Consider the following 27,750-nt stretch of genomic DNA (forward strand, 5'->3'; position numbering starts at 1 on the left):
CCAGAACAGGGTTGTTGTTTCATTTGGGGGTTTAGGTAGGAGATTCCCCCTAGAGTAGAGTTTGCCTGTTTTACTTGCTGGACCCCACCACTTCTAGGCTTTTCCTAGAGCCAGTTTGGTGTAGTGGTTAAGAACCGGGTTTGATTCCCCACTCCTCCATTTGCAGCTGCTGGATGACCTTGGGCAAGCCGTAGTTCTGGCATAGCTGTCCTTGAAAAAGAGCAGTCTCTGTCAGAGCTCTCTCTGAGCCCCACCTACCTCACAGGGTGTCTGTTGTGGGGAGGGGAAGATGTTTGTAAGCCACTCTGAGACACCTTCGAGTTGTGAAGGGCGGGATATAAATCCAATCCCCTCCTCCTCCTATGATGTGGGTGCCATGCATGCCCACGTGCCTGGGAATTATGAACAAAAGGAGGTATTAAATGGTGACCCTTGGCATTAATCCCACTGGGTGTTCCTCTAAAACAAAGGCATGTCCAAGGGATTAAGCTTTTTCCTTTTGCTCCTCCGGCAGGGCTGAAGGCCTCCAGCTGCATTACGACCTCGAGCGCTGCCACTTGGGCTCCTGCACAGACCTTGGCGAAGTGCAGCTCCGCAGGAGGAACTGGCAACAGAAGCTGAATTCCGAAATCCAGCAGATCACTCTGCAGTTGATAGTCAATATTTTTAGGTAGGCGGTAAAAGAAGTTCTCATAGGATGCGCAGTCTTGTAGGTGTGCAACTATTCGCTCCCACTTTGTATCTGCATGAGTCAATAGGGTTGTGACATTAATGCTTAGTACACCAATGAGTAGTAAATTGAGTCCGGTTCACATTGCCCACAGTTCACATTTATTAATTTAGTTCATAAGATTTTGGGGAATACAGGATCAGGGTTTGTGGGGAGAGTCATTGTTCAAGATTCGGGGTATAAGCTTTCGAGAGTCCTGAAAGCGTACACCCTGAAGAGCTTGTTGGTGTTTTAAGGTGCTACTGGAGTAGAATCTAGGTGTTCTACCACAGACTGACACAGCTATTACTAAAGCTTCTTCCGTTTCTTCCGTAGTCATTTTAAATTATGGCGAACAGATTGGGAGCAGATTGGGAGCATCTTGTGGGCTTGCCTGTTCTCTCCCCCTTTCTCTCCTCTTTCGTCGTTTGGCTTGCCTCTTTCAACTTTACACGTGGTTTAGCATTGTACTCAGGTTGCTAATCAATGACCTTTGAAGAAGAGTTCCGAACCAGTTTTGGATCCTGGCTTACAGGTTAAATGCTTTTAATGTCAGTCTCTGTGTTGACACAATGCTAAGTCCATGGTTAATGTTGAAAGGAGGTGGTGGGGGGGGAGCATTTGAGTGCAGGTGTGGGGAGGGGAGCCTGTGAGTTTAGGCCCTCGGGCATCATGAAAACTGCACCGGCCTTAATGTCGGTCACGCTTCACTGCAACAGGGCTTCCATACCTTTGTGATCAAAAGCAGAATTTGGATTCTCAAGAAGCTCATCTTCTATGGCCGTAGAGGACATACGTGACAACCCCACTCTTGAAATGTGGATTAGAATGTAGGAAGACTTGGATAACCAGCAATTCAGAGGACAGAATTGGGTAGTCCTGGGATAATAAGCAGGCAGGCTTTCCTATACTCCTTATCAGATTTTCTGTATGTGATTTACTAAATTTTATAACCGACCAATGAATATTTAAGGTCTGTGTGAGAAATGTCTAAAGGGGTAAAATGTAGAACCGTAGCCAGTCAGCATTCTGCCTGGTGGCTTGATTTTATGTCTTTGCAACTTCTCTTCTCTTTCTTTTCTTCTCTTTCCCCCCCCAGTAGCGTCTCTTTCCTTCTACTCTAAGCACCAGAATCCAGGAACAAAGGAAAGTAAATATTTGAAGTATTTCTTGCTTGCAAATCAGGATATGTGTTTATAGAAGTTGGTGATAAGGTCGCCTGTTGCATGCAGAGATACAGGGCTAGAATAAACCACGCTAACAGGGACTCTGGCCTGGGTGGCCCAAACTGGCCTGATTTTGTCAAATTTTGGAAGCTAAGCAGGGTTGGCCCTGGTTAGTACTTGGATGGGAGACCACCAAGGAAATCCAGGGTTGCTACTCAGATCAAGGCAATGGCAAGACCACCTCTGAATGCCTCTCGCCGTGAAAACCCTGTGCAGGTCGCCATGAGTCAGCTGTGACCTTGGAGAAACGACGGCTGAGGGGTGACATGATCGAGGTTTATAAGATTATGCATGGGATAGAGCAGGTACGGAAAGAAGTCCTTTTCTCTCTTTCTCACAATACAAGAACTCATGTTACCTTGTGATTTTTTATATTGTCCGGGATCATGTTTAATAAATATATTTCAGGTTTCATAGGTAGATTTATTTTAAATACTTCTCGTATGATTTTGTGTATTTTTTTCCAATATTGTTGAATTTTCCCACATCTCCACCAAATATGGAGATATGTCCCTACGTTTTTCCCACATCTCCAACATAAGTTTGAAGATTGTGGGAAACATTTGGCAATTTTATCAGGGGTCCAATGCCACCTGTAAAACATTTTATAGATATTTTCTTTGTAGGGGATTGCTTTCATATATTTTATTGACTTCTACAATTTGTTCCATTGAGCTATATTTAAGGGGGTTCCTATCTCTTTGTCCCAGGTCATCATTGACTTTTTAATAGTATCTTTTTCTAATGCTTCCTCCAATAGTTTAGAATACAGTTTCTGGATTAATTTATCGTTAGACGGAAGCCATATTTTATCTATTTTCGTTTTGATTAGTATAGAATCCTGTTTTTTTATCTGTCGCGTATCGAGTGTTAATTATGTTTTGGTCCCACCAAGTTATTTTAATATTTTCTTTTCTTAATACATCTTCATTTTTAAGTTCCATTTTTTCATTCAGGAGAGTGCCGTATGTTAGTTTGGGTTGACCTATCAGAGACATCTCTTTGAAGGGCTAATTATCCGATGAGTGGCCACAAGTCAGCTTTGACTTGATGGCCAAAAAAATAAAAGAAAAGAAAAAGATGGCTCTTAAAAAGGATCCTGCTCATTCCCAATAGTTTTGTTGATGACTGCTACCTAATCCAGGCAAGAATTGATTGTCTCTGTATAAAGACATCTGTTGGGAGGTCTAATTATCAACTGCTAGGGACAAATAGGGAATGCTTTTTTTGAAGCATTTGTGCAGTTATCAGACTATAAAATGCCACTGACCTGCAGTAGCTGTCTTTTCTTAACGTGACAACCCTTTGCCTTAATGGGTAGAATACAGAACTTCTTCTTTTCTTTTCTTTTTGTATTTTTTGGTATTTTCTGTGCGTTTGTGTGTATGTGTGTGTCTGCACATGGAAGTCACGTTGACCTCTGGTGACTGATCCTTACTGGGGGCCCAGTGTTCCCTCTAAGCTGAGTTAGTGTGAGCTAGCTCACAGTTTTTTAGCTTCCGGCTCACACATTTTCGTCTCAGCTCAGGAAGGATGGCTCCAGAGCAAACTAATTTATGCAGCAGCCAAATCGCTCGCTCACATCTTTAATACCAGTACCTCAAAAATAGAATTTTTGCTTACAGGACTCCACAGCTTAGAGAGAACATTGTCCAGGGGGCCTGGAGAATATTCAGACAGGTGTCTGAATAAAGCCTGCCCCTGTCCTCCTGACTTGTTATTCCAAGTCTCCCATCCAAGTACTAACCACAGTTGACTCTGCTTAGCCTCCTAGATCTGACAAGATAGGGCTTGCCTGGGCTATCCAGGTTAGGGCAGAATACAGAACTTCTGACTTTAAGGGTAGTGGTTCATGGGATTCCTGTTGTGGTTGAGTCTCCCAGTCTCTCTTTCTGCCTGTAAAGTCGCAACACTGTGTTTTTCCCCCTCTGTCCCTCTAGTGCAGGGGTCCCCAGCACGTGCCTGGGGTCTCCCATGGTGCCCACGACACCTTTTCTGGCACCCGCCAAGTGGCACCCGGCAAGGCTTCTGATAGACTGCTGGAGATTTTATCGGCTGTGCAGATTTTTAAAAACATTGCTTTGGCAGCAGCTGCCACCGCAGCACAAGATTCTGCACTGCATTACCGAAGTTAAGCTGCAGCAATAATTTTGGGGCTGGCTCCGCCTCCTGCAGCAGCCATTTTGTTGCTGTGCCCCCCATGTCGTGTCAGAATTCCAAATGTGCCCGGAGACTCAAAAAAAAAAAAAAAAAAAAAAGATGGTGACCCCTCCCCTGCTCTAGTTATATAAGCGTTGAACAATTTTGAAAGAAGCAGGGCCTTATTATATAATCACAGCTTGTTAGTATCTCTTCCAAGCGCAGCAAACTGAACTGTCCTCAAAGTAAAGTCCCACACCTTATGTAGTTCCATGACCTCTGCCTTGGCATTAGTTTCCATCGCCACTGCATGGTGGATGCCATCTTTGGTAGGCTTGATCAGTGGTTAGGGCAGGGGTGTCAAACTCATTTGTTATGAGGGCCGGATCTGACATAAATGAGACCTTGTCGGGCCGGGCCATGTGTGTCATAAAATGTAATGCCAGGTAGCCGAGATATAAACTTTATAAAGGACACAAACACAAAGGTGTTTTTTTACTTAAAATAAAAACATACTTAAAACGTTATCCCTGTAAGCTGCAAACCTACTTTTGATTTATTGACATTCACCACAGAAATCTCATGCTCAGAGTTCTGAGTCTAGGACCCAGGTTAAAACATGAAATGGCTGAGTGATTAAGAGAGTCTGGTGAAGCAAGCTGTGATGCAGCAGCAGCAGCAGAACTGGAAGCAGGAGATGGCCAGTTCCACTGCGGGCCTGATGGAAGCCCTCCGGGGGGGCCTGATCCAGCCCCCCCCCACGGCATGTTTGACACCCCTGTGTTAGGGGAATGTGGCTTTGATCTTCTTACCCATTATATGCCCACCTTTAACCCCGATACAATGTGTCATCATGAACTCTCGTGTAATCCTGTTTTTTTCAACAGGGAGGTGAAAGACCACCTGAATTATGAACACAGAGTATTTAATAGTGAAGAATTTATGAAAACGAGAGCACCTGGCGATCAGCCATTTTATAGAAAGGTAAATCTTATTCAGAATTTGTTTGAACCGTTTCCTCCCCTTTTTGTCCTTAACTAGAACATTAACACGTGTTTTGGCTGTAGTGTCTGTGCTATTTATTTAGGTATTTATCACAAAACCATCTTACCTGTGCAAAGATGTTGGGAAAAGGAATGGATTAGAATGAGGCCCTCTGCAAAGGCATTGCATGAAAAATGGCTCCTGGTATTTCAGCATCTTAAAGACTAGCCACTATTTCTTGTAGGGTGGTTCAGAGGTTAAGACGCTGACCTGCAGACTGGAAGGTCGGTAGTTCTGCAGTTCGACACCCTAGTGCTGCATGACGGAGTGAGCTCCCGTCTCTGGTCCCAGCTCCTGCCGACCTAGCAGTTTGAAAGCAAGATATTGCAAGTAGATAAATAGGTACCACTTCGGTGGAAAAGTAACAGTGTTCTGTGTGTGTTGGCGTTTAGTCATGCCGGCCACATGACCACAGAAGCGTCTTCGGACAGCACTGACTCTTCATCTCGGAAACAGAGATGAGCACTGCCCCCTAGAGTCAGATTCGACTGGCTTTTGAGCAAGGGAAACCTTTACCTTTACCCTAAGATTTCTAGATTTCTAGACTAGAGCCACTTGGCCCAGATCCAGAACACTCAATGCTAGAATAAAGGCTTGCTGGTCTTCAAGGTGCTGGCTGGCTCCTGTTTATTTTGCTGCTGTAGACAACCAAACATGGCTCCCCCTCCATGGATATAAGAGAATATTATGTTACCTTTTGGGCTATGGCTTTGGCCAATCAGTAAAATATATATATGTACTACGTGGTATTTTTGTTTATTTACTAATTTATAGTTTATGTACAATTTGTATTCCTCTCTTTTGAGGTTTTTGTAAACGTGTTAACAGCCAATGTTTATTTACAGTGAACTGAACTGAACCACAAATACGTACTGTTGTCAGTATCCACTGTAGCATTTGCATCACATTTAGCAACAGTTCCGAATACGCTCAAGGGGTGTCTTGTGGAATTTCCTGCCACAGGATGTAGTGATGGTTACTGTTTTAGAAGAAGAAGAAACAATGGGCTTACAATTGCCTTTTCCCTTCCTATCCTCACAACTGGCATCTTGTGAGGTAGGTGGGGATGAGAGAACCGGGACTGGCCCAAGGTTGCCCAGCAGGATTCATGTGGAGGAGTGGAGAATCAAACCTGCTCAAGTCCACTGCGCTGAACCAATGCTCCCTCTAAGCCGTGGAGTCTTGTGAGCTACTGGCATTAAAGTTGTGAGCAAGCGATTCGGCTACTGCATAAATTAGTTTGCTCTGGAGCCCTCTTTCCTGAGCTGGGACAAAAATGTGTGAGCCAGAGGCTAAAAAACTGTGCGCTAGCTCACACTAACCCAGCTTAGAGGGAACACTGACCCTGACTATTCCCTAGAAGGCCAGATAATGAAACTGAGGCTCTGATACTTTGGCCACCAAATAAGAAGGGAGCCCTCACTGGAGAAGACCCTGATGCTGGGAAAGATTGAAGGTCAAAGAAGATGGGGACGGCAAAGGATGAGATGGTTAGACAGTGTCATAGATGCAACAAACATGAAATTGAGCCAACTTCAGAGGACAAAAATGTGTGAGCCGGAGGCTAAAAAAACTGTGAGCTGGCTTATGCCAACTCAGCTTAGAGGGAACACTGCTCTTAACCACTATACCACACTGGCTCTCAAAGTGGATTAGGCGAATTCATGGAGCAAGAGAGATCCCCCAGTGGCTATTAGCCAAGATGAGGAAGTGGGATCTCCACGTTCAGAGGCAGAAGTTGGCGGGGGGCAAATAGAGGGGGGAGGCCCCAGTCTCCATGCTCTGCTTTGTAGGTCTTTTGGGAGTGTCTGATTGGCCGGGGTGTGGATGGAACAGGAGTCATATCTCCTTATGTCTTTTCAATGTTCCTAAAGGGGAACAGTGGCCTCTGGGGAAAGCATTGGACGTAATTGACTGTGCATCAAGGCTGTGATAAATGCACCTCCTGTTTAATCTTTCATAGCATTGCCAGTCTGTGTCACCTATTGGAATCTTGGATTTATACTGGCAAGCACACAAAAGCTGTTTTAATACAGAGATGGTAAAAAAGTAACTGAAGTGCTAGGGATAGGAATGCAGCGCCTGAGGACTGTTACTAAAATGTGTATTTAAACACACTAAAAGAACGGCTAACATGGAATTAGAGGCATTGTCTGCAGACATTTTTGGCAGAGTCAGGGTACTTCAGGTGGCACATGACTCTGCCTTGTAGTGAATCAGACCATTGTGTCACCAAGGTCAATGTTGTCTACTCAGACTATCCAGGGTTTCAGACTGAGGTCTTTCACATCACTTGCTGCTTTATCCTTTAGCTGGAGATGCCGGGGATTAACATAAGAACATAAGAGACGCCAATGTTGGATTAGGCCAAAGGCCCATCTAGTCCAACACTCTGTGTCACACAGTGGCCAAAAATACCAGGTGCCATCAGGAGGTCCACCAGTGGGGCCAGGACACCAGAAGCCCTCCCACTATTGGCCCCCCCAAGCACCAAGAAGACAGAGCATCACTTGCCCCAGAGTCCCTATCTATACCTTGTGGCTAATAGCCACTGATGGACCTCTGCTCCATATGATTGAACCTGCGACATTCTGTGTGACATCTAGCAGAGGCTCTGCTACTGAGCCACAGCTCCCACTTTTGATGACTTTTCCAGGTGATTGAGATCAAGTTGCCATCTGCTGAGGAGACGGGCACAGGCAGAACTCTTGCTAAGCACTTGTGTTATGTCGCTGTGTTTAATGCATGATTTCTGAGTGCCTGGGATTGCCCATACGACAGCTCTCAGGACCCACTGAAAGATATCAAAGCAGCAGCAAGCAAGAGAAACCAGAATAATGTATAGGAAGGGATTTGGGGAAAATATTTTTGCCTTCCAAGCACTACCTTTGCCCTGAAAAATAAAACGGGTGAACATTTGGTGCAGCCGCATATACTTAAGAGTAATAGTTAAGTCTGAAAGTTCGGTTGTTGGCAGTGTTCCCTCTAAGCTGAGTTAGTGTCAGCTAGCTCACAGTTTTTTAGCCTCCGGCTCACACATTTTTGTCTCAGCTCAGGAAGGGATGGCTCCGGAGCAAACTGATTTATGCAGTAGCCAAATTGCTTGCTCACAACTTTAATGCCAGTAGCTCACTAAGTAGAATTTTTACTCACAAGACTCCACAGCTTAGAGGGAGCATTGGTTGTTGATGGTTTGGCTGAGCAAATGTTTTAACGCTCTCAATGCGTCCAGCTATTAATCTTGTCCTTCCCTCCTGTATTGCAGGTATTGGAAACCTATATGTTTCATTCTTTTCTCAAAGCTCGCCTTAACAGAAGCATGGATGCCTTCGCTCGCCTAGAGCTGAGCACTCAAAGTGAAGAAGATAGGTAAGGTTTTTCACCATAGAGTGTTATGCTTTCATTCTCCCTGGCAGGAAGGCACATGGCAGATTATTTCCATGCACCCAGCGGGGGCATGCTACACCTTTATGAAGCTTTGGTGGGAGAAAATCCCTTTTGTTAGTTGTTGTAGATTTTCCGGGCTGTCTGGCCGTGGTCTTGTCATTGTAGTCCCTGACGTTTCGCCAGCAGCTGTGACTGGCATCTTCAGAGGTATAACACAGAAAGATGGGGTGCTCTCTGTGTCGAGGTGAGAAGAAAAATGATAGGCATGTAATTTGTATCTACTCAGGAAGGTGGGGTAGGGCTGAGTCATTATCTTGTAGGAGTTCCCCAGGCTGTGACATGTTAATGGAGGAGCTTTCCTGAGGAGGTTCTTTTGCATATGGATTGGCCGTTGAAATCCTAATCTTATCTGTAGTGCTATTGTAAGATGTAGAGCATTTTGTGTTTTTCAGGACAGGCAACCATGCCCTATTTATTTTTAACCTCTCTTCTTTCCTGTTGAAATTGTGTTTATGTTTATGAATTTCAATGGCTTCCCTGTGTAATCCGACATGGTAATTGGATGTGTTGTCCAGCCGTTCAGTGTCTTGGAATAAGATACTGTGTCCTGCTTGAGTTAGGCTATGTTCAGCCTATGAAAGCCTTCGACAACAAATCCCTTTTGTGTTGCAGCCTGGGTTTCTAGGCATAGGCAAGAGCTCACAGCATGAGTTCTAGGCGTTCTGTAGTCCTCACAGGTTCTCTGCGCAAGAGCAGAATGTAATAGCCGGTGCAGAATTTAGCATTCTGTGGATATTTTTTGAATGATGAAAAGTTGAAGTTTCTCTCTCTCAGGAGCTCAGAAAATGACACAAGACAAGCAGCCTGTAACCCAGGCTCATCAGAGCTTGGAAACCAAGCCAGGGGCAGCCTTCGTTAGTGCTTGGGTGGGAGGCCACCGAGGAAGACCAGAGTTGCTACGCAAAATGTCTGAGGTCTAGATATTTGTTCATAGCAAGGGATAGGGAGTCATTTTGCAGATGGTGGCATTTTGTGGGTCATAGCCCGGCAGCCCTTTGATCAAATAATATCCTGTTACATATGCGTATTCTCACAGGCAACCCCCAACCACCCCGTTTCTTCCTTTAGTTCTGTTGATAGCCCAAGGAGGCTGACCATGGAGAAAATGGTTTCTAAAAGATTTAATCCTGAGCACATGATCAGCAAACGCATGGGGATGAGTTTGCCCAATCTGCAAGATATCAAGCCGAGGGACTATCCAGCTAGGAATTCATCTCTTCGGGGTATAAACACTAAGCCTGGTAAGGAAAAAAGGTAGTTTCTTGTTTACTGATTTCCATACAGGGTTCTTGTCAGTCAGTGGGCAAAACCCACCTGCCTTCCTGTCCTAAGAACATAAGAGAAGCCAATGTTGGATCAGGCCAATCTAGTCCAACACTCTGTCACACAGTGGCCAAAAATACCAGGTAACAGTAACAAGAATGGGCACAGTAATAAGACCAATGAAAAAAGGGAAAAGAACTGTGACAATTTAGTGCTTGGTAATATATTCATAAATCATAATATACAATAACAGAAAATAAGTAATATATATAGTGAATGTAGACGGTGGTCTCCGGAATGGTGTGCCGTTTCGACAATGATTTTCTTCTGAACAAGGATGTGTACATAAACTCTCTTTCAACAATTCATTTCTCTTGGTGATGTATTGGAAATATACTGTTGATTCACTTCATCATAAAGCTATGCTTACAGCTATGTTCTTCAATGGGCTATAATTGCATTCCGGAGACCACCGTCTACATTCACTATATATATTACTTATTTTCTGTTATTGTATATTATGATTTATGAATATATTACCAAGCGCTAAATTGTCACAGTTCTTTTTCCTTTTTTCATTGGTCAAAAACACCAGGTGCCATCAGGAGGTCCAGCAGTGGGGCCAGGAGGACACTAGGAGCCCTCCCACTGTTGACCCCTCCCCAGGCACCAAGAATACAGTGCATCACTTGCCCCAGCCTGAGAGTTCCTATCTATACCTTGTGGCTAATAGCCACCGATGGACCTCTGCTCCATATGCCTATCTAATTCCCTCTTGAAGCCATCCATGCTTGTAGCCGCCACCACCTCCTGTGGCTCCTCCTGTGGCAGTCCTGTTTCTAATATAAAAGTTACTTTTCTACAAAATAACTCCAAAGGAAGAATCCAGCATGAAAGCGCTGAGTTTGAATTCATCATGAGATTCAGTGCTTCCCTTTCCCCATGCCTGAAGAAAAGCTTAAGTTGCCTCACTCATCGTAGGTGTTTGTAGCTCATCGTGAACCATCCTTTATTGATGTTCAGTTCCCATTATCTTATCTCACGCTGCACCATCATTTTATGTTTATCTTGCTCTGCCTTGTCTTCTACAGTTAGGAGTGGTCCTCACCTGCTTGGTGTAGATTGGTTTCCTTTTTGATTGGTCTCTGTTCCAGACTGGCCTCTCCTTGTAATAGCTCCCCATACCTTATGACCGGGGTGTCAAACTCATTTGTTACGAGGGCCGGATCTGACATAACTGTCGCTTTGTCGGGTCAGGCCGTGTGTCCCATAAACGTAATGCCAACGAACTGGAGATAGAAACTGTATAAAGGACAGCAGCTGGTAAGCTCTGAGCTGTTGTATCCTCACTACAAGGCCCCTTGGGCTGGGAGGGGGGTGCAAAGGAAAACCCACACGGGCGAACTGAAGAGCCAGTGGTGCAGCACTGGGCAGATGCTCCCGCGCTGCTTGACTGCTGCAGACAAGGCTGTCCCCTCCCTTGCACTAGTTGCTCGTGGGCCGCATAAGAGCCATGGATGGACTGGTTCCGGCCCCTGGGCTTTATGTTTGACACCCCTGCCTTATAACCTTATTGCATATAACCCTGAGTATAACTAACCGCCAAAGATCCACACGCCTTGCATTTGTTGAAGTGAGCCCCGGCTGACAAAGGCTTATGCTGGAATGAATATTATTCGTCTCCAAAGTGCCAGTGGACTTCTGTTTTTATTTCTTGCAACAGATTGACATGGCTGCTTCTTTGGAATTACTTTCCCATCCATAGTTTTTGTTTGCACATAGTTTTTATTCATTTTTTTGGGGGGGTGAGATGGCAGAATAGCAGTGACACCAGGGCCACACTTGCGAATACGGAGGGAGGGTTCTCTGGAAAGGCCAAAACCGTAAAACAGGAGTGTAATGATTCCATGTTTTGGTTGTGTGTGTGTCTTTAATGTTGAGTTTGACTGCAGCAATGTAAGGAGAGCGATAGGGGGAGATGAGTGGGCTGTGACTGGCTGATGACTGAGAGTGTGAGAGGAGAGATGTTTTTATGACAAGAGTTCTGTGTGTGAAGTTTGAAGAGACAGCATGGTCTGTGTGGCTATGGAATTTTGCTTCTATTCTGTGTGAATAAGGCAAACAGTTTAGTCTGAGTGACTATAAGAGCTGATTCTGTTCTGGGTGTATAAGAGAAGGAGATTCTGTGATATGAGAGAGAGAGAGAGAGAGAAGGATTATACTGAGAGTCTATGCCTGTCAGAGAGAAGTCTGAGTGACTGTTTGTAACACCAAGTTTTGCCAGTTATATTTACAAGTTCCTTTTTTCAGTAACCAAAATAATCAAAAACCTATTTTGTTCTTTATTTTAAAAAATCAATTTTTATTTAAGCTTATCCCAGCAATCAGTACAGTTCTTCCTCCGGGCCACATAGCCCTCTGAAGTGCCCAGCCCCTAGGTCATTCTACCAGCAGAGAGAGAGATCTGGAATTTTTAATTCCTGGTGGCAGCAGAAATCTACCAAGTTTAGGTACACAAAGCGTGTTTAAAGGTAAAACTGTTTCCCCTATAAGCAAGCATGCCACAAGGAGCCTATATCATGAGGATCATCCCGGAGGGATAGCAATATCTGTCTAAACAACATTAAACAGGAGTCATAGAATCATAGAATGTTAGAGTTGGAAGGTCATCTAGTCCAACCCCCTGCACTCTGCAGGAGCATAGCCAAAAGATAGCCCTACATACCTACAACATACCCGAAAGATGGTCGTCCAGTGACACCTTTAGGTTTCTGCATAAGTTTTTGTGAACCAGAGCTCCCTTTGTTGGAGTGGATCACAAAGGCTTATGCCAGAATAAATCCTGAGCATGTATTGTGAAGCTGCGATCTTACTGCTTTCCCTATGAGCTGTCACAGATAACAGGGCCTCCAACTGATCTTGTGTATGGGCTGGAGTCCATTTGGACTTCCATTCGCCAGCTGACAAGTTTTCAGTAAATTGTTGTTCTTGGAGAGAAAGGCCTATACTTTGTTTTTCCACGAGTGGTCTTGCTTCTCACTGGAACTTGCTGCCCACTCAGAAAATGTTTTTCCAAGATCAGTTTTAGAGTTCTTTGAGGGGGTGAACAAACAGGTGGAGAAGCTTGACTCAGTAGATGTTTGTCTTAGACTTCCAGAAAGCTTTTGATAAAGTTCCTCATCAAAGGCTCCTAAGTAAACTCAGCAGTCATGGGATAAGAGGACAAGTCCTCTTGTGGGATAAAAGTTGGTTAATGAAGAGGAAACAGAGAGTGAGTATCAATTGGCGGTTTTCACAGTGGAAGGTGGTAAGTAGTGGGGTACTGTAGGGCGCGATACTAGGTCTGGTGCTTTTCAACTGGCTCATTAGTTGTTTGGAGTTGGGAGAAAGCAGTGAAGTGGCTAAGTTTGTGGATGACACTAAGCTGTTCAGGGTGGTGAGAACCAGGGAGGACTGTGAGGCACTCCAGAGGGATCTGTTGAAGCTGGGCAAGTGGACGACAACATGGCAAACAAGATTCAGTGTGGGCAAGCGCAAAGTAATGAACCTTGGAGCCAAAAATCCTAGCAATAAATATACATTGATGGAGTCCGGACTGGTAGTAACTGACCAGGAGAGAGATCTTGGAGTTGTGGTAGATAACTCCCTAAAAAGGTCGACTCATTGTGTGACTGCAATAAAAAGGGCAAATGCTGTGCTGGGGATTATTAGGAAGGGAGTTGAAAGCAAATCAGCCAGTATGATACTGTCTCTGTATAAATCTGTGGTGTGGCCTCATTTGAAATACGGTGCACAGTTCTGGTCACCGCACGTCAAAAAAGATACTATAGCATTGGAAAAGGTGCAGAAAATAAAATAACTAAAATGGTTAAGGGGATGGAACAGCTTCCCTATGAAGAAAAGTTAAAGAGATTAGGGCTCTTTAGCGTGGAGAAATGATGACTGAGGGGTGACATGCTAGAGGTTCACAAAATTGTGCATGGGTTAGAGAAGGTAGAGAAAGAAGTACTCTTCTTTTTTCACAATACAAGAACTCACAGGCACTCAAGGAAATTAATGAGCAGTAGGCTTAGAACAGATAAAAGGGAGTACTACTTCTCCCAAGCAGTAATTAACACGTGGAATTCACTGCCTCAGGAAGTGGTGGCAGCTACAAGCATAAACATATGGAGCAGAGGTCCATCAGTGGCTGTTAGCCACAAGGGATAGATGGAACACAGATGCTCTGTGTTCTTGGTGCTTGGGAGGCAACAGTGCAAGGGCTTCTGTCCTGGCCCTGCTGGTGGACCTCCTGATGGCACCTGCGTTTCGCTACTGTGTGATACAGAGTGTTGGACTGGATGGGCCACTGGCCTGATCCAACATGACTTCTCTTATGTTCTTATCAGTTCCATTTGGCATTTCTCCTCTCTCGCTTTGCCACTTGGGGCTGTATTTTGTAGTTCAGGCCCTGGGCTGATAAGGATGTTGTGGACTGGCCGTCGGGCCTTGAAAGCCAGTATAACCCACTGTGAAGCCCTATATGGTTCATTCAGCCCCTCTTCTGATGGCCCTTTCTGGAAGGCAAATTCCAGAAATGGAAGGAAAGCTCACTCAGCCTGATGAGACCAGAGTGTGTTAGGGATACAGCATAGTGGCGTTTGGTGCTTTATGCATATATAAATAAGCCTTTTTGTTGTTCCTCTTTTTCCAGCCACAAGACTAATTTCTAAATCAGTGAGCACTTTCAAGATCCCAGAAATCCACTTCCCTCTGGTGGGCCAGTGTGTTCACTCCTACTACATAGATTTCGTCAACCATCTCAGCAGAGCTATTAATATTTTGCCCCCCGAGAATTCGGCATTGCTGGCCAGGTATTTCTACCTTCGGGGGCTTATTGGTTTGATGCAAGGGAAGCTTCTGAACGCCCTTTCGGATTTCCAGAATCTGTACAAGACGGACGTCAGGATATTCCCGACTGACCTTGTGAGGAAGGTGGTAGAAACCCTACCTCCTTCGGACCGCTCCCAAGCAGATCACAAGCCTGAGCTGAAGAGGCTGATAAGCCAGGTGCTGGACAAACAAAGGGAAATCACCAAAGTGGATGATCACGTGAAAAACTTTGAGTTGCCAAAAACTCACATGCAGCTGGACAACTTTGTGAAACGCATTCAAGAATCTGGGATCGTCAGAGATATCGACACTATACACCGGCTGTTTGACGCATTAACTGTAGGTAGGTAAAAACATATGGGCTTTGTCTCTTTACATTTTTCCTTGAACAAATGTTTGTCCTGAAGAAGGCTGCTTTTTCGTTTGCGTCCTCATGGCTATTTGCCATACGGTTTATGACTGCCAAGAAGCTGGCAGCAAGTTTATTGTTAGCAAGCTATTATAGTCTAGCAGAGAACATTAGGCTTGGATCTCTCAGGCCCAAGTTCAGATCCCTAGTTTAATCCATATTCAGGGTTGTGCTCAAGCTCACCAGGGTACAGAAGTAGGGTAAAATCTTACATACAGCACAGGAGGCCCATATTGATGTCTGGCTTACCAAGTAGTTACATACCTAGGAGCGTGCCTTGTGGCAAATGGGTCTCTGTCCATCCTATCTATCTGTCTGTCCATCCGGTATTTGTCCGTCCATCTGTCTTCTGTCCATCATCTGTCTATCAATCTAAGATTTTAAATAAAATAATATATTCACCTGTTCCTATTTTCCCCATGGGATGAGGAATAACATAAAGTGGGTGGTGGTTATTAGGGACGGGCATGAACTGCATTTTCGCAGTTTGGTTTGTGGCTGAACCACAAACCGAACCACAAACCGATAGGCCGGTTCACGAACTGTACTGCTTTGTATCGGTTTGTGAGCCATTTAAAGTTTAAACCCCTGCTCTCTGCTTCCTGTAAAAACGGGAGGGGAGCAGAAGGCGGGTTTAAATGGCTTGGAGCCATTTAAACTTAACAGCTGAGCTGCTGAGAGCCAATCCCTAATGGTTATCATTTGTAAAGTTATTGGTTATTACCAGGGCTTTTTGGGGGGGAGGGAATCGGTGCCGGAACCTTCAAGTGGGAAATGAAGTTTTCAATCTGTATACTGAAAACTCAAGAACTTTATAAAACATTTTTAAAAGAATTTTGTCGAAGAGGTTCCGGAACTCAGTTCTGGTGCGTTCCCCTTTTGTCTTATGTGTGAGTTCATTATAACAGCAGCAGCTTTCCTTGTATTTGTGTTTATTTTATTTATTTAGATGCTCACACCTTGCCTTTCTCCCCAGTAGGGGGCAGTGTTCCTTCTAAGCTGACAGTTTTTTAGCCTCCAGCCCACAGATTTTTGTCTTAGCTCAGGAAGGATGGCTCCAGAGCATACTTTTGCAGTAGCCAAATTGTTTGCTCACAACTTTGATGCCAGGAACTCACAAAGAAGAATTTTTGCTCACAAGACTCCATAGCTTAGAGGGAGCGCTGGTAAGGGCCCGAATCAGCTTAGTTATGAATCAGCTCACATTGGTCTGGTTCTCTTCCATTTTATCCTCACAACCACCCCTTGAGGAAGGTTAGGCGGAGAGCGAGAGAGAGTGACTGTCCAAGGTCACCCAATGAGCTTCCTTAGCTGAAACAGGACTTTGAACCTGGGTCTCTCAGATCCACTCTAAGCTACACCCTGTGGCTCCTGTGCTTGTATTCATATGGGTAAAGTTTATATTTTGTGCCCTTAGAATTAGACAGGCATACATTAAAATATCTCTGGGGTTAAATATTAGCGGGGCTCTCATTTTATTTTCACCAAAGTGCTTTGGGACATGTAGGCGCTCTTATGCAGGAACGGTAACAGGTATTCATGTTGACTGTTCTGCTCTTGACAAGGAGACCTGTGAGTGTGCTAGGGTTAACCAACACCAATTATACCTTTCCATCTAGTGCCAGTTTCTTTTATTTTCCGCTTTCTTCTTTTCTTCTGCTCTTGGAGTGGTACTATATATTAATACAGGTATGCTTTGATATGCTTTGATATTGCTATGATTTGATTCCTGATTATTTTTATGCTGTTGTTTGATAGCCTCAGGTGATTGTTGTTGTTTTTTAATGCAGATTGTATATTTTGATGTCTTTTGGAAAACACCTTGAAGAAGCAGTATAGAAATGTCTTCATCATCTGTCTGTCTGTCTGTCTGTCTGTCTGTCTCTCTCTCTCTCTCTCTCTCTCTCTCTCTCTCTGGAAAACAGATAATATAAAGAAAATACAGAAAAAGAAAAGTGGTTATATATCATGAGCAAAATAATCAGAAATATTTCTCCCAAATACTCCCTTCATTAAATTAAATGGTTTTTTGGGACACTGTCTGTAAGGTACAATAAAAATTATTTATGTTGGGATACATTTATAATCAACATTTTACATTTCAGATTTCATAACTTATCTGTTCTCAAATATATTATTAGTTTCACCAATGCTGCATAATCAGTACTGCATAATTTCACCGTTACTGCATATTTGCTATTACTTTTGGCAAATAGATACAATGAAAATATAGAAAGGAAAATAATTATCATATAATAGAACATATTTCACGGGAAAAGAATTAAAACATTGTCTATGGAACACAGTAAAAATAACTTTGATTGGGATACATTTATATTCCACATTTTACATGTAGAACTAATTCTCATTCTGTTTCTTCACTGCAATGCACTTATATACACTATTTAAAACATCATTCTAAATTTGTCTCCTGCTTGCATAATACACACTCCATCTCTCCTCCAATTTCGTAACTGATCTGTTTCTCAAATAGGTTGTTAATTTCTCCATCACTGCATAATCCAGAAATGTCTTAATCGTGGGTGGTCCCTGTTGACGATAGGGGATATTTTGGTCTGATCCGTAAGAGCTGTTCTTGCTTCCACATTGTCTAGGCTTTTAACACAGAGGTGGTTGAGAATTGCTAACAAGAAATGTACTTCCTCAATTTTAAGGCCACCAGAAACAAATAGACCCAGAAACCTTTAAAGACTTCTACAACTACTGGAAGGAGACGGAATCGGAGGCACAAGATGTAGACCTACCACCCGCCGTAATCGAACGCTTAGACAAAAACGAATGCGTCTACAAGTTGTCAGCCTCAGTTAAGACTAACAAAGGGGTTGGGAAAATAGCCATGACCCAGAAGCGCTTGTTTCTTTTGACCGAAGGAGGTCGGCCGGGCTACGAAGACATCGCCACTTTCAGAGACATAGAGGTGAATGTGACATAGACACAATAGCTAAATAAGTCAGTTTTTTCCTAAATCTTTATTATACAATGATGGGTTTGGGGTTTGGAAGGTCTGAAAACAAATGGTATGAAGTTGATTTAGATACGAGACAGTATCATTATAATCTTATGTAGGACTTAATGTGAAATACTTTATCCTCTGGCATCAGCTGTACCAAAGCAATCTTCATTTATTTATTTAAAACATTTTTATGCTGCCTTTCCACCCAGTCAGGGTTCCCAGGACGGTGAACATAAAAACATTAAAACTGTTGAACAATTAAAAACACACTTAAAATTATAAAATAATTCAATAAAAACACATAACCAACACCAGAACTAGGAAGGAGGGCCAATACTATTACTGGGGGTGTGACAAATGAAACAAAAGTCTTCATGTGCTAGTGAAAGACACCAATAGAGGGAGACATGATTCTCCCTGGGGAGGGTTCCAAAGTTTCGGTGTCACAATTGAGAAAGCCTGTTCTCGAGTTGCCACATGCATAGACTCAGATAGGGGTAGAGGTCAACAGAAGCAGGGCCCCCAAAGATAAATGGAGCGTACTGGTGTTGGTTGTATCACAGCAACTGCTAGAGCAGGTTTGGCTACTTGTTCAGCACTGAGGACAGCAGTGGCAACTTGCTACACCTATCTGCTCTTCTCTACCCCTTTTGAAATGAAGGATGAGATCTGATTGCACGGGGATGGACTGATTGCCAGTGGGTTGCATGCAGCTTATTGCTGAGTAGGGGCATGCCTTTGGCTAAATCCGAGCCGAAAAAATATCAAAAAAATACATTATCGGTATTTTCTGGATATTCTTTCGGCCGAATATAGACTTGGCAATTTTTCAGATAGCTGGTCCTCAAAAATCCCGAAAATAATCAGGAATTCTAGATAGTAGAAGTTAAAGGGCGTTTAAAGGAATCACAGTCCCTTTAAATACCTTCTGGGTGAACTTGGAAAAGGTATTTAAAGGGACTGCGAGCCCTTTAAATGCCTTTGGAGTTCACTTATGGAGTCGCAGCTTGGTGAAGGCATTTAGAGAGACTGCAATCCCTTTAGATGCCTTTTCCTCCCTCCATTGAAAACAATGGAAGATAGGGGCACCTTCTTTGGGGGCCCATAGAATTGGACCCCTGGTCCAATCTTTTTAAAACTTTGGGGGGTTTGAGCCCCCCAGAGCCCCAGATACCCTCAGATCGATTCTCCATTATACCTTATGGAGACCATTGACTGTAATGGTCCCCATAGGGTATAATGGAGCCAGAAAAATTCAGGAATCCGGAATATTTACCGAATCCGAATACCATACCAGTATTGGGATTCGGGAATATCAGGAAATACCAATATTTTTTTCGGTTGAATATACCTGAACCTGAAAAATACCGGGTTTTTTTGTACATCCCTATGCCTGAGCCTGTACAAGAAATTTGCACTCTAGGGGACCTGAAAAGACGCAAGAAGGGATTGGAGAATGGGTCAGTGGTTGAGAGACGGACCAAGAGAAGACATTGTGGTAGAATTTATTCCATCTCTTGCCAACTGAAATTCTTGTTTTTACTGGGTATTTTGTTCCCCTTCCAGGAGGTGAAGAGCACTACAGTCGCCTTTCTTCTCCTCAGAATTCCTACTCTCAAGATAAAAGCGATATCTAAAAAGGAAGTATTCGAAGCAAATCTTAAGTCCGAGTGTGACCTTTGGCACTTGATGGTGAAGGAGATGTGGGCTGGGAAGAAAATGGCAGACGACCACAAGGTTTGACACTTAATGCTGACGGCTGAAGGATGTCTTTTTGTTTTTTTAAAAAAAGAAGTGTTGGGGTGCCTCCTGGCATACGTTTCAAAGAGACCTAGGCTGTTCAACTGCAGGGCGAGCTCCACCTCCCCCAGATGACATACCTGCAGTGTCTTTTCCCCATCCATGCTTAAAGTAGGCTCACACCTTTTATCAGTGCTTTCCTTAACGGTCTGTTTTAATTAAGAATGCCCAGAGGCTGCAGTTAGAGCGGAATGCTGCCCTGAGACTCGTGGTTGTGGTGAGTTAACCAGGATCAGGTGACCCCCCATCCTACAGCAGTTACACTGGTGACCTGAGCCGAATCCAAAGTGTTGGTTTTGACCTTTAAAGCCCTACATGGCTCAGAACTGGGGTATCTGAATAACCATCTTCTCCCCCTCACTGCCAGTCTTTAAGCAGCATGACAAAAACAAAATACACCGTGGAGAGAACGGATTTGCCGTAAGGAGTGTAACGAGCCCATGTGGGAGTATGATAAGGCATGCAAAATATGTAAACTGTGTGGTTCCATAAGAATATATTGGCTCTGAAGAAGAAGTAGAATCGAAACTCTCTCGGCCGACAAGAGACGTCAGCCTGTTTTCTCAGCCTCCCTGCAGACCTGAAAGTTTGGAAACTAAGAAACGGCAAAGAAGATTACAGTGTTTTCAAGGACTGTATACCGCCCATTTACTTTAGGAAGCTTTGTGTGTACTTGTGCGTTCGTTTCATAGCCTTTGTGCTTTAATAAGCAATAGGTATATGGGGATCATACTAAAAGATTTACAGTTTAATATCCACGCATGATTTTCTCATTTATTATGTTTGAGACATATGCCTTTAAAGTAACACTTTAGTGGTATTTGACCTTGAGTGATCCGTTCTCTCCACGATGTATTTTGTTTTTGTCATTGTACTTAGTATCTCCGTGGTCCCGTTGTATTTAGTCTTTAAGCAGCGGCTGGACAAACCCTTGTCAGGGATGCTCTAAGCTAATCCTGCCTTGAGCAGGGGGTTGGACTAGATGGCCTTTATGGCCCCTTCCAACTCTGTGATTCTAGGATTCCCATACGTTCCTGCCCGGGAGCTAAGATCAGAGGGAGAGGCCCTCCGAACTGTTCCATCAATCAAAGAAGCTTGTGTGATTGGTGGACAAGAGAGGGCCTTAACAGTGGCAGCCCCTTGGTTATGGAACCGCCTGCCCAGTGAGGCACACCTGGCCCCCTCACTTTCAGTCTTCAGGAGGCAGCTGACGACATTTGATTGAGAGCCAATTTGGTGTAGTGGTTACGAACAGCGAACTCTAATCTGGGAGAACCGAGTTTGATTCCCCACTCCTCCACTTGCACCTGCTGGTGTGACCTTGGGTCAGTCGTAAGTTCTTTCAGAGCTGTTCTCTCAAGGGCAGTTCACAGGAGAGCTCTCTCAGCCCCACCTCCCTCACAGGGTGTCTCTGTTGTGGGAAGGGGAAGGAGTTTGTAAGCCGCTCTGAGACCCCTTTGGGTAGTGAAGGGCAGGGTATAAATCTCTTATCTTCTTCTAGTTCTTCTGCCTAGCGGCAGTTTTAAATTTGTGATTTTAACTAGCAGCTTTTATCTATTTTATTGTTATTTACCTTGTAAGCCGCTCTGAGGTCCTATAAGGTAAAAAAAAAAGCAGCTAGTAAATGTTTTAAATAAATAAATACAGCTGTTTTACACCTTCATTTAAACTTTGAAATCTGTTCTGGTAAAGGAGGGGGGAGCTGCTTTTGTGAAGCAGTGGTGTGAATGACAGGCCAGCCCATCGGTGCCGAGCATATCTGGTTTCTGCTCTAAACAGGAAGCCTGTTCCTTGGTCAAACGCTGTGCTTCTTTCAGTGAGCATGCTTCCTCAGCTGGCTTGCTGCCACAGAAATATACATCTGTATGCAGCTTCGTTCCACTTCTTGCTTTGTTTGCATCTCGTGCCTTTGCACATCCCAACATTTGCAAGAGAAGATGGATGAACGCCTCACTTACTGAGGCATCGATCATTATTGCAGCACACAATAGGCCACAGTCATCCAACCGGACGTAATAGAAGACTGACACTCTGCTCAGACGGCAGTGTTCTTTCCGTATCTCTCAAAGAAAAAGAGGTCACCAGGTTGGCACTTCGGTATCTGCCCAGGATCTGTTAAAAAGCAGTGTTAGAAATGTGTGTTCAGACAGAAATATTTGCGGTGACTGGAGGTGACAGCTTCATGCTTTATGGATCTTTTGGTTGTTGCTGCAGCTCTCAAACAGGGAGGGCTGTCATTCAAATATAACCTGCAAAACCCTCGGCATGCTCCTTTCTTCTAAGGTGATTGATCATGGACTTGCCAGTTCAGCACAGATTTCGTGTCCTCTTTATATTTACTGTTTTCTCGAGTGTCGATAGACTGTAACCAGTGGTCCAGTTTCATCCAAATTGAGTTCTCTTACATGCATTGGGTGGGGGAGAAGATAAAAAAATTGCAATCTAGCATTGTCTTTCCAAATTCGCAGCAGAAATCAAACTGGAAATTGCATGTGGTATAAAATGTGATAGGCAGCGTGGTGTAGTGGTTAAAGTGCCAGACTAGGGTCTGGGAAATCCAGGTTTGAATCCCCACATGCCATGGAAGCTTGCTGGGTGTCCTAGGGCCAGTCACACACTCTCAGCCTAGCCTACCTGACGGGGTTGTTGTGAGGATAAAATAGAGGAGAAAGGAATGGTGTAAGCCGCTTTGTGTCCCCATTGGGGTGAAAGGCGGGATATAAATAAAAAGTAAAATCTTCGGGGTTTCACTTTTAGTAGCAAACTGCGTTAATGGATCTGTTAGCATCTTGTTGGGAAGTACGTAAGATGGAACTTCTTATAAGAACAGAAAGTAAAGCGCAAATTGAAATCATGGCCTCCACATGCAGCCAGCTGGATGACCTTGGGTCAGTCACAAGTTCTCTCAGAGCTGTTCTCAAGAGTAGTTCTCTTAGAGCTCTCTCAGCCCGACCTACCAGTTTGGTGTAGTGGTTAAGTGCGTGGACTCTAATCTGGGAGAACCGGGTTTGATTCCCCACTCCTCCACTTGCACCTGGCTGGATGACCTTGGGCAAGGCTTAGTTCTGGCACAGCTGTTCTTGAAAAAAGAGCAGTTTCTGTCAGAGCTCTCTCAGCCCCACCAACCTCACAGGGTGTCTGTTGAGGGGAGGGGAAGGGAAAAGGAGTTTGTAAGTCGCTCTGAGACACCTTCGGGTAGTGAAGGGCGGGGTATAAATCCAATCTCTTCTTCTACCTCACAGGGTGTCTGTTGTGGGGAGAGGAAGGGAAGGGGATTGTAAGCCGCTCTGAGACTCCGAGTGAAGGGCAGAGTGTAAATCCAATCTCTTCTTTCTTCACTCCCCTCCCTGCCCCTGTAGGATCCTCAATACATTCAGCAAGCCCTTACCAATGTTCTTCTGATGGATGCCGTAGTAGGTGCCTTACAGTCTTCCAAGATTATATATGCTGCTTCCAAACTGTCTTATTTTGACAGGATGAAGAACGAAGGTGAGTCGGGTTATGGTTTCTAGGCTGCTGGTGGAGTAATTGGCTTTGTATGTAACCCCCCCCCCTTTTTTGTATTTTATGTGTTTTTCATATGTGAGTGTGGGTGCACCTGGAAGTCATGGCGACTTCTGATGACTGACCCTTACTGGGGGCCTGGAGGATATTCAGAGAGGTGGCTGAATAAAGCCTGCCCCTGTCCTCCCAACTGCTGGTATTCCAAGGAGGTCTCCCATCCAAGCACTTGCCAGAGTCAGTCCTGCTTAGCTTCCAAGATCTGACGAGATCGGGCTTGCCTGGGCTATCCAGGTCAGGGCGACTCCCCTCCAATTCTGATGGGAAGTTTCAGCTGTCATCTTGCGCCTCCGTAGGCGGGGAAGCCCAGGAATACTGACGCAGACGGTGTGGTTGACAACACCAATAAGGGAACACAGGATATAGAAACAGAAAGAAAAAAAATACTAAAAAGCACCACACCGTATGATTCGTAATAGACGGGGCACGCCAGCCAATGAAAAAGCCTGAAGGCAGTATTGGAAAACGAGAAAAATTATTATTGGGTTGGAGTTAGACTCACATGTTCTAAATCCATATTTAAAAGATTCTCAAGGAAACACACATGAGTAATAGTTAACACAATTAACATGTGCTAAATGCACCTGTGCATAAAGTCCATCACAAGTCCATCAAAAAGACAGGCAGTGTATCTTCCTTAGAAGCACGCAGCATGGAAAAGAGGCAAGTGAATTTTCAAGTGGTAAATCTCCATTCCCAGACAATAAGCAAAGCACCCCGTAGGCAGTTCTGGCTCTGTCCCATGTAATCAAAGCGTAAGCAATTAGGAGTCTTTTCATTCTCTTTTATATTTCTCAAAAGAGCTTGTTACTATAGCAGATCCCAGCCAGGCCTTGGGCCATTTGATGGAGGGAACAGGATGCCTTGCTGTGGCTGACCTGGCCTCCTTCCATGCTCAGAGTTGTGTGTGCGTTCTTTTCCTGTGCTGGCCATCGGTCCGTGCGCCACAGGGTCACACAGTTGGGTCCAGTAGCAAAGCTTGCAGAAGTAACTGGTGCCGGGGCTCTTTCCCCGCTTTCTCCCAGTCACCTTCTGCTTGTGCGGAAAATCAGGGAACCTCGGAGTCCAAACAACTCCCAGTAAGAAACCTAAGAACATAAGAGAAGCCAATGTTGGATCAGGCCAGTGGCCCCTCCAGTCCAACACTCTGTGTCACACAGTGGCCAAAAATACCAGGGGCCATCAGGAGGTCCATCCATGGGGCCAGGACACTAGGAGCCCTCCCACTGTTGCCCCCCCCCAAGCACCTAGAATACAGAGCATCCCTTGACCTAGCCTGAGAGTCCCTATCTATACCTTGTGGCTAATAGCCACTGATGCACCTCTGCTCCGTATGCTTATCTAACTCCCTCTTGAGGCTGTCCATGCTTGTAGATGCCGCCACCTCCTGTGGCAGTGAATCCCATGTGTTAACCACTCTTTGGGTGAAGAAGAACTTCCTTTAATCTGTTCTAACCCGACTGCTCAGCAATTTCATGGAGTGCCCACGAGTTCTTGTACTGTGAGAAAGGGAGAAAAGGACTTCTTTCTCAACCTGCTCTATCCCGTGCATAATCTTATAAATACGGGATACTGCAGTGAAGAGGGGCAATTGGGCCAAATCCCCCCCCCTTCTTCTAGTAGATCAGGGGGTCCTCATGTTTTTGACCCCATGGGTACTTTTGGAACACATGATAGTGGATGCAAGAAGCAGAGCCAACCACAAAATTTCAGGGAACAAGGTTCTGCATGACTATTACAGTAACCCTTCGACATTTAAAATAGAAGCTCTGTCTCACAGGATGCACAGCCCATCGGAAACCACGCTAGGCACAAGCCCCACCTTGCCCTGCCCGCTTTCTAAAGACCCTTGGCGGGCCCCAGGAAAAGTGGGTGCAGGTGCTGTGACACCGGTGGGCACCACGTGGGGGGCTGCTGTGCTAGATAATGGGGGAAGGTAGGAAAAGATTGACTCTGGCAACTCTTCCTTCAAGCTTTGCAGCAAGATCCAATCCCTCTTATCTTTTACAGTAAGCTAAAATGTATATATTTGCTGTTACGCAGTGCCCATGATGGTCCCCAAAACGACAGCCGAAACACTGAAGCACAAGATCAATCCATCCGCTGGCGAAACTTTCCCGCAGGCAGTGGAATTCTTGCTTTATACACCCGGTAAGGGACTCGCGGGGGGGGGGGGCTGTGGCGCCGAGGGAAGGGGAGAAGGAGGTTCAGAGGTGGAGGCCACTGTTCTTGGATGCCTTTGCCTCCTGGGTGGGTCGGAATGGAGTCTTGTCGCTTGATCTGTCTTATCCTCATTGGCCATGTAAGGTAGGTGGACAGAGGTCCTTTCCGCACTAGACCGTAAAGCCTGGTTCAACCCTGTCCCCGAACTCACATTCTGCACTACACACACGTTCACCCCTGTTAATTATCTCAGGGTATTTTTTTCTTTCCACATTGCGTTGAGGTCACCCCAGTTTCGCCCCACACTTGTGCCGGGATAAACGAATGCTGTTATAACCAGGGATAAATGCAAGGTATTGTGTTGCGAGTTGAACTCTGATAAAACCAGGGATGAGATGCAAGTGCGGAAAGGACCAGAAAGAGAAGGACCTGGCCCAAAGCGAGCCAGTAAACCTGAAGGCTAAGACTTGATTTTGGGGGTCTCCCATCTCCCAGGCTGTAACTTAATTCCATCTGTTGTACGGTAGAAGTCCTCAGTCCTTTTGAGCCCGTGGGCACCTTTGGAGTTCCGATACAGCGTGGTGGGTGCAACCACAAAATGGCCACCGCAGCTTAGCTTCAGTCATTTCCCCAGTATTCCGGCTAAACATAAGGAAGAACTTCCTGACAGTTAGAGTGGTTCCTCAGTGGAACAGGCTTCCTCGGGAGGTGGTGGGCTCTCCTCCTTTGGAGGTTTTCAAGCAGAGGCTAGAGGGCCACCTGACAGTCGTGCTGATTGTGTGGATGTAGGCAGATCACGAGAAGGGAGGGCAGGGAGGGTTGCCTCAGGGCTTAGTTCTCGTGGCCCTTTCTTCCACGCCCATGGAAATGCTGATTGACACTTTGGGGTCAGGCAGCAAGTTTTCTCCAGGCTGGTATGGCCGGGGATCCTGGAGGGTTTCCCCCCCTCTTCTGGGCATGGAATGGGGTCACTGGGGGTATTGGTGGAGGAGTTATTTGTGAATTTCCTACCTTGTGCAGGGGGTTGGACTAGATGACCCCGAAGGTCCCTTCCAACTCCATGGTTCTATGATTCCGTGAAGATCCTTGTGTGGCAGTGGCAGCTGCTGCCAAAGCATCGTGAGCACCGTGTTGGGGACTCCTTTTTGTACAGGTTAAATGATAAAAGGCTCTACATCTGACAACAGCACTACAGATAAGATTAGAATTTCAACAGCCAATCCACATACAAAAGAACCTCCTCAGGAAACAGGAAACCTCCTCAGGAAACAATCCCTATACAAAATAACCTCCTCAGGAAGGTTCCTCCATTAGCATGTTCACAGACTGGGGAACTCCTACAAGATAATGGCTCAGCCCTACCCCACCTTCCTGAGTAGATATAAATTACCTGCCCACCATTTCTCTTCTCACCTTGGCACAGAGAGTCCTCCATCTTTCTGTGTTATACCTCTGAGGATGCCAGTCACAGTTACTGGCGAAACGTCAGGTTCTACAATGTCGAGACCACGGCCACACAACCCGGGAAATCTGCAGCAACTAATAAATGATAACTGCCAGTATAGTTAGGAGGCATTGCCCTAAGTGTCAAGATGCTGTTAGGCTGTGTTGAGCTTTGTCCTACATGCAAAAAGGTCCTGAGCAGAACATCGTCTATTCAAGAAGCAGCCGTCGAGGGAGGCAGCGAGGCTCCAGAGATGCTGCCGTAGTGTCCTGCATGGTGTTCTCCAGCATCAGTCTCGTTTAACTGGCCAGCTGGGGCCATGCACTCTACACAGTTCTCAGGTAGTACATTGCCGTTCTGGTTCCAGGCTTCCTTTCTGTCTCCCTCTGACGCGCAGGGCAGCTCGATCCAGTGGAGAAGCACGGCGACGCCCATCCCAAGCTGTGGTGTGCTCTAGATGAGGGGAAGGTGGCCGTCTTTGACGCATCCACGTGGTCCAAACAACACTGTTTTAAAGTGGGAAGCTCTAAATTGGTGAGTGATGTGTACTGGGGAGGTACTGCCGCAGCTCTGTTTATAAATATAGAAAATATCGTGGTGGTGGTGGTAGTGGTGGCTACAGAATGCATTTGTATGGCTCTTCCCAACAAAGTCTCCTAGAGTTATATAGTACAAATAAATATATATATATATATATAT

General features: G+C 45.0%; 1 protein-coding gene across 1 annotated transcript in view; it reads left to right on the top strand.

Annotated features, from left to right (window-relative positions):
* Window positions 1-27,750, top strand: part of DENND3 (DENN/MADD domain containing 3) — a 67,850-nt gene that overhangs the window by 28,987 nt on the left and 11,113 nt on the right. Inside the window, exons 9-18 of the mRNA XM_015407679.1 lie at window positions 515-670; window positions 4,962-5,058; window positions 8,384-8,487; window positions 9,634-9,806; window positions 14,522-15,043; window positions 17,785-18,047; window positions 19,650-19,820; window positions 23,243-23,372; window positions 25,488-25,595; window positions 27,449-27,585. Of these exons, the coding sequence (XP_015263165.1) occupies window positions 515-670; window positions 4,962-5,058; window positions 8,384-8,487; window positions 9,634-9,806; window positions 14,522-15,043; window positions 17,785-18,047; window positions 19,650-19,820; window positions 23,243-23,372; window positions 25,488-25,595; window positions 27,449-27,585 (1,861 nt within the window). The remainder of the gene's footprint in view (window positions 1-514; window positions 671-4,961; window positions 5,059-8,383; window positions 8,488-9,633; window positions 9,807-14,521; window positions 15,044-17,784; window positions 18,048-19,649; window positions 19,821-23,242; window positions 23,373-25,487; window positions 25,596-27,448; window positions 27,586-27,750) is intronic.

The sequence above is a fragment of the Gekko japonicus genome, unplaced genomic scaffold, assembly GCF_001447785.1.
Source record: "Gekko japonicus isolate JY-2015 unplaced genomic scaffold, Gekko_japonicus_V1.1 scaffold1591, whole genome shotgun sequence".
Lineage (NCBI taxonomy): Eukaryota > Metazoa > Chordata > Lepidosauria > Squamata > Gekkonidae > Gekko > Gekko japonicus.